At 47.7% G+C, this 20,485-nt stretch overlaps 1 protein-coding gene across 1 annotated transcript in view; it reads right to left on the bottom strand.

Annotated features, from left to right (window-relative positions):
- Positions 1-19,871, bottom strand: part of PKDCC (protein kinase domain containing, cytoplasmic) — a 36,675-nt gene extending 16,804 nt beyond the window's left edge. Inside the window, exons 1-3 of the mRNA XM_036381273.2 lie at positions 18,983-19,871; positions 4,591-4,713; positions 1,220-1,491 (exon numbers count right to left, since the gene is read on the bottom strand). Of these exons, the coding sequence (XP_036237166.1) occupies positions 1,220-1,491; positions 4,591-4,713; positions 18,983-19,633 (1,046 nt within the window). The 5' untranslated portion in view covers positions 19,634-19,871. The remainder of the gene's footprint in view (positions 1-1,219; positions 1,492-4,590; positions 4,714-18,982) is intronic.
- Between the last annotated feature and the right edge of the window lie 614 nt (positions 19,872-20,485).

The following is a 20,485-nucleotide window of genomic DNA, read 5'->3' as shown; positions in this document are numbered from 1 at the left end:
CAGGACACATTAAATACTGTGCTGCACAACTGCAGATGGCTGTCATGTGGTGCAGCCCATTTCAGTGTGGTCAGCTAATGCAACACACATGCTGGTGAGCGCCCTGCAACCAAAGCAGAAGGCTCTCTTTGGAGCAGCCTCTCCTCACTGTGGTCTGGAAGGCAGTGAATGGCATGGCACTTGAAAGGGAAGCCTAAGAAATTAGCACACCATTATGGCGCTGCTCTGAGATCTCCATCCTCCCATCTGGATCAGCCAGGGCGGCCGCCCATCCCAGCAGCACCCGTCAGACGGAGCAGCAATGGCAGGATGAGCACGGCACTGAGCATCCACTACTGGCTCCCTGGACAGCAGTGACATGGCTCCCCCAGCACCCCACAGCATCACATCCCTTTGGGGGTGTGATGGTTGATGGGGGAGAGCCAAGACCACAAACACAAAGCCATGGCCCAGAAGGACCCAGCTGTAAATCTGGGCACAGCTTTAGAATCAAATTTGGAAGATTTGCAATAGCTGAACACTTCCTTCAGCTGGCCAACTGGTCCAGCATGGCCCACTGCTCACATGTCCCCTGCTGCAGGCACAGCACTGGGAATCAGTCCCACAGCACCTGCTCACACAGACCTGGGGCTGGGAGGGAAGGGTGAAAAGACCACCCTTGCTTTAAGAGGTTTGGGCTTAGACACAGAATGTCAGCAGCTGAGGGTGGTCCCAGCAGCTCCAGGGACGCACTGCGGCTGTTATCACCCTACCACAGCAGGCTCCAGCAAGGCAAGGAGCACTGAGCCAGAGGGCAGGATGTGAACTGAGCTCTAAGTCTCCCTCTGAAGCCAGCCCTTCGCTCAGCTGGTGGTGCAAAACATGTGATGACCCCTCTTAACTCACACCAAAGAGCTGCTGCAATTGTCGCACCACAGAGCTTGTGGGCCCCAAGCTCCAAAAGTGCTTATGCTTCACTCCTATGAAAATCTCTGCTTGAGAAGAATTCAGTGGGCTTCAACCAACACAGAATTAGACTGAGTGGTGACTCACACTCAGAGTATGCAAAATATTTCAAACATTATAAATGCCATGTATTTTCACAAATGAAACAATTATTCATGGCTTCACTCACTCCTGGGCATTGGTTCTGAGATAGTATGTGCTCATTGATGTGAATAACTGTAAAGGATGCTCTAGGCCCACCCTTAACTCTACATGGCTCTATCTGACCACAGACCTGTAGGCATTGTAGAGATTCCTCTTTTCATTCATGCTCTGACACCGTCCCTCAACCGAGCAGGGTAGGGTGAAGTTTCTCGCAGGGAATTCCATGAAGCAGTCACTGTTACTGGTGCAAGAGCTCTCCTCAACACTGGCATCATCCAGATCTGTCACCTTCAGCTCCCCATCCACGATCACAAACTGCCGAGGGCGAAAATCCAGTAATGTCACCGAGCCAAGCGGAGAGTGAGCCAAGTAATGCAGAAGCCGAACTAAGCTGAGACAGATCTGAAACACAAAAACATGGGTACCTCACATTGTTTTCTCAGTGCAAAGTATACAGCAAAACCACTTTAGCTGAAGATATGCTCATAAATTTATGACTTAATATAAGCATTATAACTTACCCTCAAAACCAAATGTTGCAACCAAGGTATTTTTCACAGGATTAGCATCGCTGATTGTAAAACCCTGAGAGACTTGAAACAAAAATAAGCTTCTTTACAAGTGCTTTCCCACACTATTCTTGAAGCAGAGTTCATTGTTGCTATTCTTACTTTTAACAGAAATAAAAGCATTAACTTTTAATAACACTTTATGCACAGGTGTTGACCACAGAGTCTGATCCTGCTCTTTTATAAACTCCAGGTCTGGAAATTTTGCCTGGATTGCCCTGCACCCATGCCTGGAGCTCCAACTGTAGACAGTGTCTGTATTGCCTCTCTACTGATCCTGCCTCTTGACTGTTTTTATAATTTTTCCACTGCTTCCTCTGATTTTTTCCTTTTTCCAGGGGAGAAGGAAGCAAATTCCCAGGAAGAGGAGCTCCACTGGTCCAGTGTAACCCTGCACCATGCCTCAGGATAAGTGGATGTCTGTCTACCTTGATGGGTCTGCTGTGGTGGACCCTCTTGCACCACTTTGAGGCTGAGGTGGGAGTTCTGTGTTGATGTTTCACTTTTCCACTACAGATTAGAAACTTGAGTAACTCTTACTAAGCAGCAGCCCTGATGAACATCTAATTTAGCCCCCTTACCAAAGTCCTGTGTTCAATTCATGCATTCCTTTAAAGTCCACTATGTAACCTATTAATCCAAAGGTAGCAGTAACATGAACACAGTTAAATACTGGAATTTTTACTTTATGTATTGAATAAATAACAGGTCATATTCAGTTTAGCAGGCTTTTTACTTTCTATATATAATCTTTGTTTTCTATTAAAGGACAATGTTAAGGGCATGTGCATTGAAGTAGCCAAATCCAAATTCAGTCTAGGAGCTTAAACATTACACTCAAGGGTGCACTTCAACACATCCTTGGTAAGAAAGCTGAGCACAGCTGAAGTTATCCCTCAGACCCTTCCCCTGTGGGACATTAGAACCATCTCACTCTTCTCCCTAATCCTTCTCCTGACCAGACAAGAACATTTTTCTCCTACTTGCAGGATACCATAGTTCATATGGAGGTGCTTGTAGGTGCATACAAGTGTGGTTATGGGATGCTAAACTTGACCACCCTTTACCTCCCCTTGGAAGGACACAGAACTCATGTCTGTGTTATCCTCCAATACACTGTAGAGAAAAAGCCCATCCAGCCCAAGCTAACCTATAATATAGGTATCTTCAAATGCCAACAAACCCAGAATTTAGCTTGAGCAAACACACAGGTTGTCCCCCAAAATTATTGCCATTTCTCAAATGCCAAAAAGCCCCCTGTTCCTGCACCAGCAACCTCTGTGCCCAACCCCAAGAGGCTCTGCTGCGCATACCTGCTGCAGGCTGGGACTGCAAATGCCCCCTTACAACAAGTTTTAAGCACACAGGTGAAGGCTTTGCTCTGTGTCACACACCTATGGATTACTCAGCTTACTGCTCAGTCCATCCACACAAGGAAATTGTCAATTGTAGGAATGACCTCATGGATTTATGCAGTCATTTTCAGAACTGGACCACAAACAGGTCTCACATATCAAGAAGACAATTTTATTTCCTTCCTTTCTGTATTAGTTGCATCCTAGACAAAGGAATGAGCATGACATTATTTAGGACTTCATTACAGTGGCCACAGGAATGTTTCACCTGTAATTCTACCTCTGTTACAGTGGCCACAGGAATGTTTCACCTGTAATTCTACCTCTCTGTGAAGGTTTTCATCTAATTCTCCTTTATCTTCCTTTGCAACTGCTCACTCAGAAATATCCACACTGAAAAGAAACTTCTCTTTTTATTACCCATAATCTCTTGGTCATTTATTTTGTACATAATTGCTATCACAGTCCATTATTTGCATTCCCTGGATAAGATGAGCTAAAGGCAGGTGGTCCTGTGTTTTGCGAACCCTGCTGAGTACCTCTGCTGCTTATCAAGACCACGATTCTCTAGGGAAAAGGGAGCTGCAACTTAGCACAGGCAACACAAATTGCTCCAGCTGTATGAGTAAAATAAACTCTGCCAGGGAACATTCCTGGGCACAGAAACTTAATCCCCCATGCACACTGGCTAGCATGGTCTCTGGCCAGGTCTGACCAGCACCGAGGCTGTTCTCCTGCACTGTCCCCAGGCAGGATCCAGACGGCAGTGTGGCCCAGGGACCATTTCCAGCAGGTTCCAATCCTGCTCACAGCCTTCAGAGAGGGCAGGAATGCAACAGCACAGCCGTGGGCTGCACCTTGCTCTTTCCACCCCCAGCTCACTCAGGCGCACTTTTAATTTTCTGGCACAGACGTAACCAAGCAATCCAAAGTGTGTCAGATGGAGACTCTGCTGCCTTTCAACGTCCTAGGGAGTGAACCTCAGACAACGACACATCCCCACACACACCAAGCCAGACAGCTGTCTTGATCAAAGCATTGCTGCAGTCTGGCTTCATTTTGGACAAATTAAGTGTGACCTTCGTGCTCCTGGTAAATTGCCAGTGTGCTGGACAAACTGGGTTTAAGATTTGTGTACATTTATTTCACTCTTCCCCCAGGAAAAAAATGAACAGAGCGGGAAGCAGTAGAAAACAATTATAAAACAAACCTATGATAAGGATCAGGAGAGAAATGTAACATCCTTCTATTGTTTAAATCCCGGTTGCAGAGCACAATGCCAAAACTCCTGGGCCCCAAGCTTTAACAAGTAAGAAATGTTTTGAGATATCATGTAAAAACCATATAACTGGTTACAATTAGATAACACTGATAGACAAAATAACACAGTGTCTTAAAAACTACAGAAGGGGAGTGCTGAATACTGCTTCTAAACCAAGATGTAATCATATGCAAAACAAACATTTAATAAATGTGAATTGTGCTGAAGAGTACACAACCCCTGCTTAATAATATTATTTATTTATTTATTTATTATTATTATTTATTTTATTTATTTATAAACAGCTGCTACTCACCCGAAATCTGTCTTCCCAGGAAGTCTGTAAAAGCTGAATCATCTCCAAAGGCGAGCCCAGTTCAGTGATGGTGGTCAGTGTGTCTGGGATGTCATTGCTGTCTTGGTAGCAATAGCCATAGAGCTGAAAACAACACAACCAACATAAGTGCAGTGCACCTTGGCAGGAGGATTCCCAGAGGACGCTATGAGCAGTGCTTCTGGCAGGATTTGTCACCCTGCAGGGAGCACAGGCTGAAGGACTACATCCAGTGGGCTACATCCAGCCCACTCTGGACCAGCTTATGAAGAACTGTAACCGGTGGGAAGGTCTCAGCACCAGAGGTGTTCATGGAGAATTGTCCCCCGTGGGAGGGACCCCCTCTGGAGCAGGGGAAGACTCTCAGGAGTATTCTCCTGAGGAGCAAAGAGCCACAGAAACAGCCTATGGTTAACTGACCATGGCCCTCATTCCCACTCCCCTGCACTGCTCAGGAAAGGAGGCAGGGAAATCAGGAGGGAAGCAGAGCCCAGGAAGAAGGGAGGAGTGGGTAGAACTTGTTTTTAAGATTTGGTTCTATCTTTTATTACCCTACTACAATTTGATAAGCTAAATTAATTTTTCTCCCAAGTCAAGTATTTCACCCATGACATTAATTACTGAATGATTTCTCCCTCTCCTTAACTCAATCCACGAGCCTTTTAAAATATATTCTCTCCCCTCTCCAGCTGAGGAGGGGAGTGAGAGAATGTCTTGCATCCAGATAGGGTCAACCCATGACAAATATATGACAAAAATTAATAATAATAATAATAATAATAATAATAATAATAATAATAATAATAATAATAATAATAATTTAACATTTCTCTGAATTCAGAAAAACAAAACTATCTGAGGAAAGGTAATTTAACCTACACAATACCTGACTAAATAATACTGACTTTATGCTTAAAAAATACTGCAAAATAGTTGAATTTACATTTTACTGTTTATGCCCTGAGTGGCAATGTGTATTTCAATGACACAGCACCTTGAAAAGCATCTGAAAAGCCAACATTTATCTTTTACCAGCCAGAAATTGCCTCTCACTATACCTGATGAATTTCTGTGTACAGTATCATTAAAGCAGGGCAAATACTCCAAAATACCATCTGCCACTGGCTTCTACAATTTAAAAGCATTTAAATGGCAATTTCAGCCATACTCCAGCTTCTTCTTTTATTTGCTTTCCAAAGATTTTTGAATGATTTCCACTTGCACAAATAATCGCACTAGAAGATTATTTAAAGACTGTGGAGGAGAGACTGTCTTGCTTTATATGGAGTGGGACAATGTCTGACAGGCTGAGGGACAGGCTTTTATGAACTTCCTGCCAAGCCCTGGCAGAGAAGATATTAAATGAGCCAGATAAGGATCTGATCACAACTTTCCAGCCAGAACAGCATGCACATGAAATAAAATTAAATGTAATCTCTGCCCCCAGTCAAATAAAACATACAGTAAAAGGTTTGATGTGAAAATGCAGCATTGAAAAAAATGCCCTGTTGCTACTCCTCTGCTGCCTTGCCTTGAGAAATTTGATTTTTCAAACCTCTGAGTTTTAAAAAGCTCAGGGAAGATGACAGGGGGTTCCTCAGTGCTGAGGGCACTGCAGAGGAAGCCAGGCTCGGGCAGTCAGGACAGGGACTAATCCCAAATCATAAAATTTGGGATCTCAAAGCAGAGTGCCATGGCTGGAGGGAGCGGCTGAGGCTGCATGCAGCCCCTGCGAGCAGATTCCAGCATCCAGCACATTCTTAGAGCTTGTGACCTCCCCAGGCAGAAAAGCAAAGACCAGGCTAAAGTCAGCAAATATGGGATTTGTTATGAGCCATGCTGCTAGTTTTGACTGTAGCTGTCTACATTTAAAGGAAAAAAGGGTGCCAAAAAATGTAAAAGAAGTAAACAATTTTTCTTTTTGGTGTAAAAATGGCACTGTATTTCAAAACAGCTGCTTAAAAACGGACATTAACCTAAACAAAAAAAAAGAGCTAAAAGATTTTATTTTAAAACAAGCCAAAAAGAGGATTTGTGATAGATGCCAACATGAACATTTGAAGTAGGAAAACGGACATTTGTCTTTACTGCCACAACCATGACAAAGATACTAACAGCAGTAATTTCTCCATCTAGAGCCACTCAGACCACACTTGGGCTTGTTCCTTACCATCCGTGGCACCACTTTTGTGCAGTTTATTGCCAGGAGTTAAATCTTAGAGGATCACACCAGCACAACTGTTTAAGCAAACCAAAAGCTGTTTTAAATGAAAATATTTACTATATTATTTTCTCAGGGAAGGTTGGATTCTGCAGTCCTTACCAGCTTCTTCCCACCCCTCCTGTGTGTGGGCACACTAAGGAGATCGGCTGAAGCTTGGCAAATTTGAAAACCCTCACTTCTGAGTGTCAAAATCTAGCATCTGTTTCTGTATCATCTGCAGAATTCAGTTCTTGTCTTTAGCACAGTAATACTATCCACTGGGAAAAAAGCCATAAGGGAAATTAGCAAGCAATCCAGACTGGGAAATGACAGTATTGCAGTAACTGTTGGTTCACGGTAACACTGAATACAAAAAAGGTATCAGTCTCCATCAGACATTGTCAATATTTGTGAAAACAACTCTGGGAATAGAAACACAGAAGACAAACAACCATTATCCATTCCTTTTGATTATACAAACATAACACATATATATATTTACACTAAAAATATTGAAAAATGAGTCTCGCTATCTATTTATGTGCATATGATCACAGGAGTAGAAATTCATTACAGTGCCTATTTTTGTCTATTATATCCATGAATGTCAATAGTAATAACAAGTTAGATTTGCTCTCAGCTGGAATTTTGCCCACAATTATTTCATTTTAGTGTCCAGTTTGTACCTTGGCAAAAGTCTTCACTGCCCAAGTATCTGACTGTATCTATAAACTAACCTGAGCTCTTTATTGATTTCACTTAAATGAAACCTCTCCAGATACAGTGTTACTACATAATTATATAGAGTTATAAAAGCACAGAAGTCTGAGATAGGAAGGATTTATTGGGCCGCATTTATACTTTTCCAAATGAACTCCTGAAACTAAATGCAAAAATGCACATGTAATTACATGGCCATATTTGTATGGGCAATTACCATGATTACAAACTGGGCAAGTCCCAACAGCCAGTTAAGCATCTGAAATGGTTACATTCATCCCTTCCTGATGAACCACCACCCAGCACACAGATGGTACAAAGTACAGAATATATATAGATGCAAAATATTCCCAGGCAGCAATACTGAGGCCTTCCATTTTAATAGCTGACTTACACAACACGAGAAACAAGTACAAGGGTACTACCCAAAACATTTTTTTAACTTCCTTTTGTTTTTGTCCAATCCATTTTAAGGTCAGAAATGAGACAGAATGGTTTGTATTCCCAGACAGTGAAGTAAGAAGCAGATAGCTGGTGCATACAATAACAAGAAAAATAACCACATGGGGAAACTGAATATAGCTGGAAGCAAAAGATGAGCCAAAATATCTCCTCTATCTGAAATTCTATTAGGTTGGACATCATTCTCAGCGTCACAAAGCTACACTTCAGACATATTGAAGAGTGATGGTTTTCATACGCTTTTTCAGTATGGTTCCAATTAAATGAATGGAAAGAAATACAATCCCACATCTTTTTGCTATCTCGAGTCACTGCATTTAAATGCCACCCCAATATATTTTTGTGTAGAATCTAATAGCAAACAGTCACGATACTGGGATGCCTTTCTGTCTGTTTAGAAAAATGTATGCCAGATATGAAATGTTGACCTGTTCTCACATCATGTGCTGTAATTCATTTCTTTCGAGTAGCCCTGTTTACCAAATTATTCCCTCACTGTTTGGATTTTCTCGTTTGTAAAGGCTCAGTCCTGCATTAGTCTTTCTGCACCCAAAATCCCCACTGATTCCCAACAGTTTTTAGGTACACTGGGCATACAGGCTCAGCCCTGTGAAAGTTACATTGCATTGTAGGAGCCCGTGTCCCTACAGCCGGCCAGTTCACCTCCCTTTACAATTCCCTTCTACTACAAATTATGGGGACAGAGGTGCCCCTTTCAGAGGAGCTAGGGCAGCAGGGGAAGGCAAAAGCAGAGGTCAGCCTCTACACAAAAGCCAACAAGCTTACTGAATAAAAACACAAAAAGAAGAAGCTTATTAAGCTGTCATCAGCAGGGTAAGTCTGTGTGAACGATGAGCCCTCCTGCATTGGTGTAGACTTCCCAGCTGGACTTTCCAAAAAATAAATGTCAAAATAGAACCATTGCCAAAGTGTCACATTTCCTTTGTGGAGGTTGCTCAGTCACAAAGAGTAGGACCTGCCTTTTCCAAACAGGTCTGCAGCCACTTTCCCCAGCTGGGGCTCTGCTGGCTCAGCTCAGCTCTGCTGCCAGGCTGAGGCAGGACTGCTGGAGGGCAAAACACCCCCGCACACATCATACAATTTCCCTAAAAATTACAACACGTTGTGAATATTCTTCTCTCTCTATAACCACAAAAACTGGCAATTTCCCCCTTTTTTCTTTAGTGAACGTGAGATTTCTGTGAGTCCTGGAATGTGCACTTCAAGCACACTGCTACCAGCTGTAATATAAGTGACAGGCTCAACTGCATTGCACCAGAAGTAAATTTCAGAAACCTAACTCTCTTCTCTTTCAATTTGGACTGCTATTCTCTTTTCATTTTGACTACAGTAGGACCCAGCTTCTGCCCACAATAGAAAAGTGCCATGAAATACAATCTCACATGTACGAAGAGTGACAGTAGTCAACACTTGACACAGCCTTTCTTTTCAGAAATACATGGGGACAGAGTTGCTTAATCAAAACTGGTTGTGTTGAGATTGTATTTTGTAGTGTGTTGGTGCCCAGGGGAAATAAAAAGCTCCTACTGGCCTTTCTATGAGCTATTTGCTAAAGCTGCTATGGTTCAAAACCAGGACAGCATATTTTAGAAGCTCTTGCTACTTTATTGCTAAGTTAATATAATATTTTTAGGCAAGAAGTCCTTGGATTCACTTTTCATCCTTGAAGCACTCAGACAGTACATCCCTGCAAGAGCAGAAATCCCCAGCACAGCCTGATACAGCTATGATTTACCAATACATGATTTGAGACATTTCAGTCACTTTAAGGTTTATTAATCACTTGTGTTTTTAAAATTGCCCCTCCTTGCTGATGGTACATACATCTATAGATATACATACATACATACACACACAAGCACATATATACACATATTTTTGTATATATGACATATATGTATATTCCTGTTCTATCTAATGTATACACGCAGTATTTGCATGTGTATTTTGAAATGTTTGATATTTTTTTAAAATACATACTAAATATTTTTATATATTGCCAATCATCCCAAAAGCACATGCAAACCTGTAACATGCAGGGAACCTGGAAAATGCAGGGAACTCAATGCCTAAATTTACTAAAGATCAATCCAATGCCCATTTTCCTGCTATAGAATATATAAGATGGTGTTTGACAAGTAAATTGATTTTCTCCTATGAAGATCCAGCAATCAAGTCCTGCAAAGTGCTGAGTTTCACAGGAAAAAGACTCACACAAAACATCCCCAGCACCATGCAGAACCTTTTGAGAGTGAGACCCAAACTGTGTCCTGACAGCTGTGAGGTGGGATTTTTGTCTGCTGGATTTTGGAACCGAGAGAAAGTAGTGGGCAATTCAAATATTAAACTCTAAATTCACAGCTCTGCCTAGGCTTTACTTATGAATGTATTATCATGATTAGCACTAAACTCCAGGAGAACTAAAAGGTACAAGAATCTCATTCCTGGCACTATTACTAAACATGTTACTAAACATTTTCATTAATAGAAAAATTGGAATGTAGTACTCAGAAACAGAGCACTATGTGTATTTACCCATATCTGTTGCTATATCCATAAAGGTCCACAGACATCTCCATATATTTTAGAGGTATATGTGTGTATACATATCCATACATACCTGCTGCTCAGACACATATTATGTTGGCTATAATCTTATGATTTAGTAACTTTATCTCCCTTTTACTCTCCCTGCTTTCCTTATACTCTGAAGTGGAAAATTCTTCTACTAAAAACATTTACAGCACTTTGAATTTGCATTGCACTGCACAAGCTCAAGGCCCAACCCTGCAAATATTTAGTCACTCAAGCAGCCTACTCTTGTAAAGCCTTCCAGGGAAGACAAATGGATCACTCATACAACCATGATTTCAATGGAAACAGGCTGATATCACTGGAGGCATAGTTCATTATCTTGTAAATAGCCAGATCAGAAGCTCCCCTGACCTCCATTCACAGCCAAGGCACTCAGTTCCATTGCACCACAACTTTAACCCTTTGTCATGATATGATTTTGCATTACAAAACTGTCAAATAACCTCTGTGCATCACATGTTCAGAAATGCTTGTCTTGGATTCATTATTATAAATCCATCTGTATAATTTTTCTTTCTTAGGTATGAGTCATTTTGAACTTTATCATGGCAAGCTTTAAAATAAGCTTGGAGTCTATCTGCAGCTTCACAGTCCAAGAAAAAGGCAAGTCTATCCAAACTAACTTGTTCCAAATTTGGCCTAAAACAATATAAAATACCCATGTCTGGTGTCTGTTACCCAAACTGAGCAGTTTAGCTGAGTGTGATGAAAAATAACAAGTCCTTTAAAATTAGTCAAGAGTCAATATTAATATTAGCAGAGTGCCTGTGAGAACTAGTTCTCGTCAAGTTTTTCACAGCCATCACTCAAATGAAAAATGGCAACAGAAGTTAGATGTCATGGGGCATCTACCTGAACCATCAGATGACTGTGTTGACACAAAAATCCATAAAAAACATCTTTTTAAAAGCCCAGCTTGCGTATTTGACACAGACACTTCACAAACCAGGCCTGCAACACTTCCAAGCACGGCCTGAGCTGATGCCTGAGTCCACCAACACTGTGTCCATGCAGAGAGCAGAAGGACAGAGGAGCAGAGCTATGCCAGCCCTGGTGTCCCCCTCCAGGGGTTCTCTCCTCCTCCCTGGCCAACCACCACATCCCTGCCTGCCCTTCCCAAACATAGCTGCAACTAGAGGACAGAGCATGTGCAAAAGGGCCACAATGATCCAATTCAGGGATAGGATTGAATAGGATATTTCCACTGGTCAGTTGGAAGGGACAGGAAATCATGTAGTCCAACTTCCTGAGCATTTCAGGGCTGACTAAAAGTTAAAGGATGTTATTGAGGGCATTGTTCAAATGCTTCCTTAACACTCATAGGCTTGGGGCATTGCCCACTTCTCGAGGAAGCCTATTCCAGTGTTTGACCACCTTCCTGAGTGTTAGGTCTCAACCTTCTCCAGGGCAGCTTTGAACAATTCCCATGTGCCTTATCACTGGATGCCAGGGAGAAGAGATTTACCTAGCTATCCTAAACTGGGGGGCAGGGGGAATGAAAGGATAAGTTATCAAAACCATGTGCTTCCCTCTGCAATTCTGTCCTGGTCATAACTAATTCCAGGCCAGAATATTGACAGCCCAGAATGACCTCGTTCATCCATTGTTGCTCCCATGAAAAATGGCAAGCAGCAAGGGAGAACTTGATCATACCCACAGCATCCTGTGGTGACCACTGATCTCTCCAAGCCACTGAGCAGAAGAAGCAGTGCTGGGCTCTCCTCAAAGAAACTGGATGAGGTTGCAAGTCATCAACTCCCATAAAGGAGGCAGAAATTCAAACCAGTCTTCTGGAGTGATTTACGTGGCACATAAAACTGAGAAACAACCATAGAAATCATTCAACAAATGATTGGGATTAGTTTTATGAATGCTACTTTTAAAAGGAGGGACAATGTAGCCCTTCTAACTTATGTGATGACATGTGCCTTATGGAAAGTCATTCCTGCCAGCAACTTTGCAAGTTCAACACCCTCTGCCATCCCAAAGAATTCAATGGGAAAAAAAAATACTATTTGGTGACTTCAGCATCAAGATGTGCAGCTTGCCTTCCAGGGACAGGAACAGTTAAGAGTGGGTTTGCAATTGTATCAGCTCTATGCTTCCAGCAGCTCTGGAGTTCTTGTTAACAGATCCTTTCTTCACTCTTAAAAGTGCAGGATAACATCTGGGCCTTTTGGGAAGCAGTCTCACAATAAAGAAGCACTTTGTGTAATTCTTCTTTCCTCGCCAAACCGCATCTGTCTGCTCTGCCTGCCCTTCTCCACTCCAGCCCGGGCTCCTTGGGGCTGTGGGGACATCTGTTAGCAGCAGCAGATGTCTCTGCCGAGCCAGCAGTAGGTGGCACTGCCTGCTTTTTTGTCTCACCACACGAATGCCCATCCCAACACCTTCTGCGACCACCACTAACCATCTCCAAGGGTGCCCAAGAGAGCTAAATACCTCATCTCCTTCAAGGTGCACCTACAATAACGTCAAGCAATAGATTGACTGGGGCAAAGGAGCCACTCCATCACAGCTCCCCGGGCAGTGGTGGTGGCAGCAACTTCCAGAGGAAGGAGGTGGCCAGCAAGAGATGCCAAGCTCCCCTGCAACTGTCAAGATATGACAGGCTCATCTGTCTGGGAGCTGAGGTTCCTCTGATCCCAACACCAGTTAAACAGCCCCTATCAGCCTAGTCTTGCACCACATGGTGGCCTCACCCATCTTTAAGAAATATGTCCCAAGAGCAGATCAACTGAGGTAATTTAGAAAAACACTCCCAGTCTAACATGACCTTCCTGCATGCAGCAGTCCTGTATCTGGGGTGCATTGTCAGAGTCCATCCAGCTCCAGCCTCAAAGGTTAAATCTCATTAGGCACTTGGTTTTTAAAGATTTGATCCCGAAGACCTGGGAACCTCTGCTGCCCCATCCAAAAATTAAGAACGACAAATTCTCCATATAGACTCTCACCAGCTGCTATCAGTGAGTGCAGCACTTTCCTCAGGTCAGGAGTTCCCAGAGTCCCGATGGCCAAACTCCAGCCAGACAAGGATAGGACTGGTTGCTGGGAATCCTGCACTACTGCCACCACAAAAGCCATTCAATGCCCACCCGCTGGCAACAGGGAAGAGGTCCCTGAGTAGCTATTTCCACAATAGCACAATCTCCCCTTCCCCCCTGCCTTCTGTGAAAACAACAGTAGATTCCTGCAAGAGGGATGGTGAAGGACCAGACCTTCAAGACTCCATACAATCCCTATGCAAATAAGTTTGCACTGGAAATTAATTGTATATTGACTCTCTTCACACTTGGAAAGATTGTCTACTTCCACCTGGAATAAGCAAACCGTATACAAAGCTTTATTATTTTAATTCTCGCATTGAAATTAAAACTGCCCTATCCCGTTGGCTATGCATATGTATAGGGAAACCATCAGGGTAAAAAAATCTCTTAATTATCACATGTAAAGAAAAGAAAATCCTGTTTAAAAATGGGTATTTAAAAATATTGTGATCGGCTAGCACATCTTAAATCTACTTGTCAGCAGTAAGTGATGTATTATTTGCAGTCTATTTTAATCAACTAATTTTGCAAGAGACAAATATTCTCCCTGTAAATCATGACCATCTTTAAAAAATCAGCTACAAATACAATAGAGCTAACTGACCCAATTCATATAGAAGCTGCTTTGATATTTGGATGGTGACTTTTCTAGTGCAGATGCCACCTTAATATTTCAACTACACACTTTAACTTCACACTAAAACTAAATAAGCCAAATGAACTAGCCTCATCTGGGCAGCCAGCAAGCCATTGGTGCTGTTAGTAGCTAAGTGTCTTCCACCAGCATCAGACAAAGCCAAGCCTTATCCCTGCGCTTATGTGTGTGTTTTTAAAAGAGAGTGGTGGCTTCTTCTTAAATGAATCATTGTGAACTCACACTGAAAGTGCTGATAAATAGTTGTCACAGAAATAAACTTGCACTTTTCCAAACGTCTGCAGTTTCAGACCTGCCCTCCCTTCTCTTCAGCAATGCAAAGACGAAGAAAGAATGGCACCACCCTTAAGTCTGATATTCCAGGGCTATAATTACATTATTACAGTAAATCAAACATTGCCTTTGTGTCACTACAATTGTGCTCATTGTTTGAAATTAACTGCAAATGGTTTGATTTTCTTTTCTTCCTCAAATATGGGCAGGGAGGAATTAAAGCACTCTAAATCATCTCCCCCACTAAAATGCTCAGGAAGCCAGGATTCAGACAGCAGCATTTGAACTCTGCAAGAAAAGAAATCGCAGCACGGAGTGAAAGGAAGAGATCGGGCACTGCATTCGACAGAGCGACTGCAAAGCAATTAGCGGGCCGCTAAATCCTCTGTTACAACAAATCAGTGACCCAGTTCCCCCTCTTCCCCAGTGCCCTTCATTATAAAATCAACTTTAATGAACTACCCCTCTCTCCGCCGCTCCAAAGCAAATACGTTTCCACTGCAGCCTGCACCTGCCCTTCCCAGCGTCTGCCGCCCCAGGGAGCCGCGGGCAGCCCCAGACGGCGGGGGCAAGGGGGAGCGACGGCCCAGCGCTGCCCCTCCGTGCAAGTGACGGAGCAGAGCATGGAAATAAAAACAGGAAGGCAAGCTGCTCTCGCCTCAGCATTGCCTAATGTGAAACCACTCTTCCTCTTGCTAGTTTTCCGTGTTTCTTTTGCTAGACTTGATTCACCACATCTGCCAGAGCTGACACATCTGGCTCCTTCCCCGGGCGGAGGGTACGGTGGATATGTCAGCATGTTGTCTAAAGGCACTGGTACTTTCTGGAAAGAGCTCTTTTCCCCTCTATCATATATCGTACAACAATCAAGTCTTTTTAAAAGGATGGCTAAAAAAAAAAAAAAAGGCAAAAAAAAAAGCTGATTTTGACAAGAGACAGGCCAGAATGAGAACTGCTGAGACAGTAAAGAACAAGCCTGTTATCTTACAAACTACACTTCAGGCTGTCAGCTGCCAGAGATTTACAGGAAAACCCCCTTTCCTAGGACTGAACCGACACGAAACTTTATTTTCAGCAAAAGAAACTCATGAAGGCACTCACAGCCACCAGGCCCTGACCGGGGCCGGGGATACCCGGGAGGGCTCCAGCGGAGGCAGGGCGGCTGCCGGCCGCCTGCGTGGCCGCCTCCCCGGGGTCGCTCCCGCCCACGCCCGCGGCGTGGGGAGGCGGAGGAAGAGGAGCTCCCGCTCTCCTCCAGCGGCTCCGCTTCGCCTCCAGCGCCGGGCGGCCGCCGAGGAGCGCCCCGGTGAGCGCCGCCGCCCTGCCCCATCCCTGCCGGCCCCGCTGCCCCAGCCGGGGCTGCCGCCGCCCTGCCCCATCCCTGCCGGCCCCGCTGCCCCAGCCGGGGCTGCCGCCAGCCCTGCCATCCCCGGCACGGCACGGCACGGTGACAGGAGAGTGGCACGTCCTTCCTGCTATTTATAGCAACCGGATCGTGTTTGGGGATGCCGGGAACCGCCGGGGAGGGGGGAAAAGGAGCAAAACAGAGGTAAGGAAAAGGCAGGGAAGCTCCCGGGCCTCGCTGGCTCAGATGTGGAACAGCGCCTTTGGCGTCTGTAGCCAGTGCGGTCCTCCTGTTCCAATGGGAGCTGAAGCGCCTGTCAAAAGCCAGAGAAAGGAGGAGACGCCGGCTTTTGAACTGATTCCTCTGCCTCGGCAGCAAACCCTGGACAGTGAATTCTAAGCCCGGGGCCGGCTATTGCTGAAAACAAGTTAAAAATCATGAAGTCGGCCGACCCTGTCCTGTGTGAAATTTTAACAGAGGCATAACCAATATATTTCATGTTGTTATTCCCTGGTGCCCCATTTTCCACATCGGTTCCACGACTGCTGCATGACACCGGAGACTTGCTCCTGGCCCGGAGCGCTGTCCCGACAGTGTCCAAATAGCGCCTGTCAGGTCGATATTTACCGTCTCCCTTCAAGGTAATGCCTTATCACACGTTTGGCCCTGACTCAGGCCGCAGCTCCCTGGCCCCGTGCGCCCCCACAATGCGGGGCATTAAACAACAAATGGGGCACGTCCGAGGCTGCGGGGCTCTCCTGCCTCTCCTGCCGGCCTGGCAGCACCGCGGGGGATGCTGCAGCAGGAGGGCAGGCGAAAGGAAACAAAATGAGAAAATCGGAACGAATCTGAAAACATGTTTCTGCTTTAAGCGTAATCTATTTTTAAATGGGGTGGCATGTAAATATGAAGCCCTAACTAACAGACGGGATTTTTGCCCATGAAAGCATTTTCCCAGCACGGCGGCTGGGCGTGTTTCCCCTGGCGCTGGTGGAAGTGCCTGCTCATCCTGCAGCTCCTCCTGGCCCGGCCCCCTGCCATGGGACGCCGTGCATCTCGCCTGCACTTCCCCCGTTCGGAGTCCACCTGACATCCCGGACCGGAGAAGTGAATTACTGTGGCTCCTCCACGTCATCCCGAACCGGAGAAGGTAATTCCTGCGGCTCCTCCAAGGTTTGCTGTGGGGGGAAGCAGGGCGCCGGGCAACTTCGGCAGCGCTTCCAGAGACCCCCCCGCCCGCACCTGCGGGGACAGACAGCACACCCCACTTCCTTTTCATGAGAAGGATGGCTCCAAATTAATCCTTCCAGAGAAGAAAACTACACATGAGTAAAACGAGAAAGAAATGCTAGTGCCTACCAAAATGACTCAACTTTAAAAAACACACACTGGCCAACTCACACAAAAAAAAATTTAAAAATCAAAACAAAACCAGTCTTGGGAGGGGAAACAAAATCCTCTCAGAGCAACCAATACTGATGGCTGCACTGAAGCATGGCTTTTCCAAAAAGAATTCATCACAGCTTAAGAGAACAACTAATATCCTTCCTAGGAGTGCAGGGTTTTGTAGTTTGTGAGATGCTGTTCTCCCTATGCATTATAGTTAAGACCTGGCCCCACAGAGGAAGGAAGGAAGGAAGGAAGGAAGGAAGGAAGGAAGGAAGGAAGGAAGGAAGGAAGGAAGGAAGGAAGGAAGGAAGGAAGGAAGGAAGGAAGGAAGGAAGGAAGGAAGGAAGGAAGGAAGGAAGGAAGGAAGGAAGGAAGGAAGGAAGGAAGGAAGGAAGGAAGGAAGGAAGGAAGGAAGGAAGGAAGGAAGGAAGGAAGGAAGGAAGGAAGGAAGGAAGGAAGGAAGGAAGGAAGGAAGGAAGGAAGGAAGGAAGGAAGGAAGGAAGGAAGGAAGGAAGGAAGGAAGGAAGGAAGGAAGGAAGGTTGGTTAATATCTATTTTCTTGTAGTGGATAAATCATGACTAGCCTTTCTTTGAACAATTTATGAAACTCGAGAGCTTTGATCGCTGGGATCTGAAGTTCTCGTGGGGGAGCTGGTACTCCTGCTGCAGCTGCTGAAGAAGAAACACAAAACTCCTTTACCCGATTCAGTTCAAAAAAGCACCTACTGTGAGACCGTCTGGTCTAACGTTCATTTTTTATTCTACTGCAACGCTCATGCTATGCGAAACGCAATAGGAATTTCCATACCAGCATTTACATCCAAATGGACCCGCTGAGATTCATGCTGATGTGTAACAGCCCTACAATGCAGCCCCTTCTGGCAAGTGCCGCGGTGCCGGCGCACGGGCCAGCAGGGCTCCCACCCGGCCTGTCCTGGAGAGCCCCCTGGGCTGACCCGTGTGCCGGGGCTGCGCGGATCCAGCTGAGCCCGCCGGGAGTCCCAGCAGAGCCTGCCAGGGGTGATCCCACCGCTGCCTTCTCTCCGGGGGTACCGGAGCCAGCGGCGCTTGCATTCAAGCCGGCCTTTATTTCCCGCATTCGGGGGGTGTTTGTGGATTTCCGAGTCCTTCCTCAGCCTCCCCCTCGCCCCTTTCCTCACTTCAATATTCGTTTTGTTTACGAGGAAGCGGGATCAGAGCGCAAGCCGCAGGGCCGGCCGCCGCGGGGGGATGCCGGGCAGGAGGGGGAACGCGCCGCATCCCGCACCGCTCCTGGCCTTGCCCCGGGCCCGGGGCGATTCACTTGTCGCCGGGGGGTGAGCACCGCCGCTGCCAGTGGAAAGCGCCCATGGGCGCGCCTTCCCGCTGACACGCGATGGGGACGGGAGGTACGGGACCGCCGTGCCGGGGACAGGGACATCTGCCCCTGCGACCGCGACCCTCGCCGCTCCTGCCGAAGGGGGTGCGGCTGCCCAGGGAACGGGGGACGGAGGTGTGTGTACGAACGCTCGGGAGCTCCCCGGCACGGTCCCGGCCGGCTCCCCGCGCACGCCGGGAGTGGCGGCGGCAGCTCCGACAGGTTGCCCGCGGCGGGACTGAGAGCGCCGGGGAAAAGCAGCGCGACCCACCCGCCCCGGCGGGGCTCGGCGGCCGGACCCGCGTACCTGCAGGACATTGGCGTGGCGCAGCCGCTGCAGCAGGATCATCTCCTTGACGATCTTGTAGGCGGCGAGGCGGTAGCAGTCCCCCAGGGCGGAGAACTGCCGCACGCAGTGGGCGATGTCGTGTCCGCCGAAGTCCACCGCCTTCAGGGCCACGGCCAGCGTGCGGTTCAGGACCGCCTTGTAGACCGCCTTGGTGTAGCCCGAGCCCAGGTACTGCACGCCGCTGACATCGCGGATGTCGCGGCAGCCCAGCAGCGGCGGCTCCAGCGAGAGCTCGGCCCACGGCCCCGCCGCCGCTCGGCCCCGCGGCCCCGGCTGCTCCGCCGAGGTGCGCGGCGGCGCCAGGTCCATCAGGCGCCGCTCCCGCGGCCGCAGCGGCCGCCGCCCCGCCGCCGCCGCCGCCCGGTGCTGCCGGTAGCGCAGCACCTCCTCGTAGCGCTCGCGGATCTGCCGCGCCAGGGCGGCCTGGCCGCCGCCGACCTCCTCCTCCGGCGGGTAGAGGGGGGCGCCGGGCGGGGAGGGGGGCGGCAGCTCCTCGCGGGGCGGCGGCGGGTGCTCGGAGCCGCCGGGAATGAAGAGGAGGTTGAGCAGGGTGCCCAGCAGGAAGGCGAGGCAGCAGCCGGCCGCCACCGCCGTCTTCCTGCGCCTCATCGCCACTTCGCTGACGGCTTGTCCAGCCTTTCGGGCTTCTCTCCTCTCGCCCCTTCCCCGGGAATCAGCTCCGAGGCTTTTTTTTTTTTTTCTCCTTTTTTTCTCCCCCTTTTTTCCCCCCCTCTCCCGGCTATGCCGGCGGCAAAACGGCCCCGGGCGTTCAGCCGGAGCTCAGCCCCTTACGGCGCGCCCGCATGACACTTGCCTCCCTGCTTTTAAGGCTCTGAAGCACTTATTATTAGCGGGACACGGGGCGGGCGGGCGGGGGGGATCCCGGTCCCGCTGCCCCCGCCGACGCGCGCTGATTGACAGCCCGGCCCTTCCCGCGGCCCGGCCGAGCAGCAGGGGGGCCTGGGAAACGTAGTCCCCCGCAGCAGCCCCGCCGGCCGCCGGCGAGCCCGGGAGCCGGGACTACATCTCCCAGGCTCGGCCGAGCCCCCCGGCGGGGAAGGCGCGGAGAGGGGCGGGACGGGCGGGCGGACCCCCCCGGCGGGCGCTACCGGGCAGGGCGGGCCCCGGGCGCTGCCGCCGGGCGGGGACGGAGGGAGCTCTGTGCCTGTGGCTCTTCCCACGCGTGGCCGCGCAGCCCGGGGAAAGTCGCGCCGGCAGCGGTTTGGGCGGGATGCCCTTATCCCCCTCCCCGGCAGCCGAGGGCTTTGGGGGGTGTGTTGTACGAGCATCCACGTACCACCACACAAAGGAGAGGGGTTCGATGTCTTTTCCGCACCAAAATAAAGCGAAAGGAGGCGGCTGCAGCCCGGAGCTGCGGGTTCGTCATTCGGAGTGAAAATTGCAGGCTGGAGGCACAGCGCGGAGGAGAGCGGAGAGGGGATGGGGCTGCGTGTCACCCAC

This window comes from Molothrus ater, chromosome 3 (assembly GCF_012460135.2).
Source record: "Molothrus ater isolate BHLD 08-10-18 breed brown headed cowbird chromosome 3, BPBGC_Mater_1.1, whole genome shotgun sequence".
Taxonomy (NCBI): domain Eukaryota; kingdom Metazoa; phylum Chordata; class Aves; order Passeriformes; family Icteridae; genus Molothrus; species Molothrus ater.
Note: the sequence above shows the minus strand (reverse complement) of the source record. Positions and strands in the feature narration are given on the sequence as shown.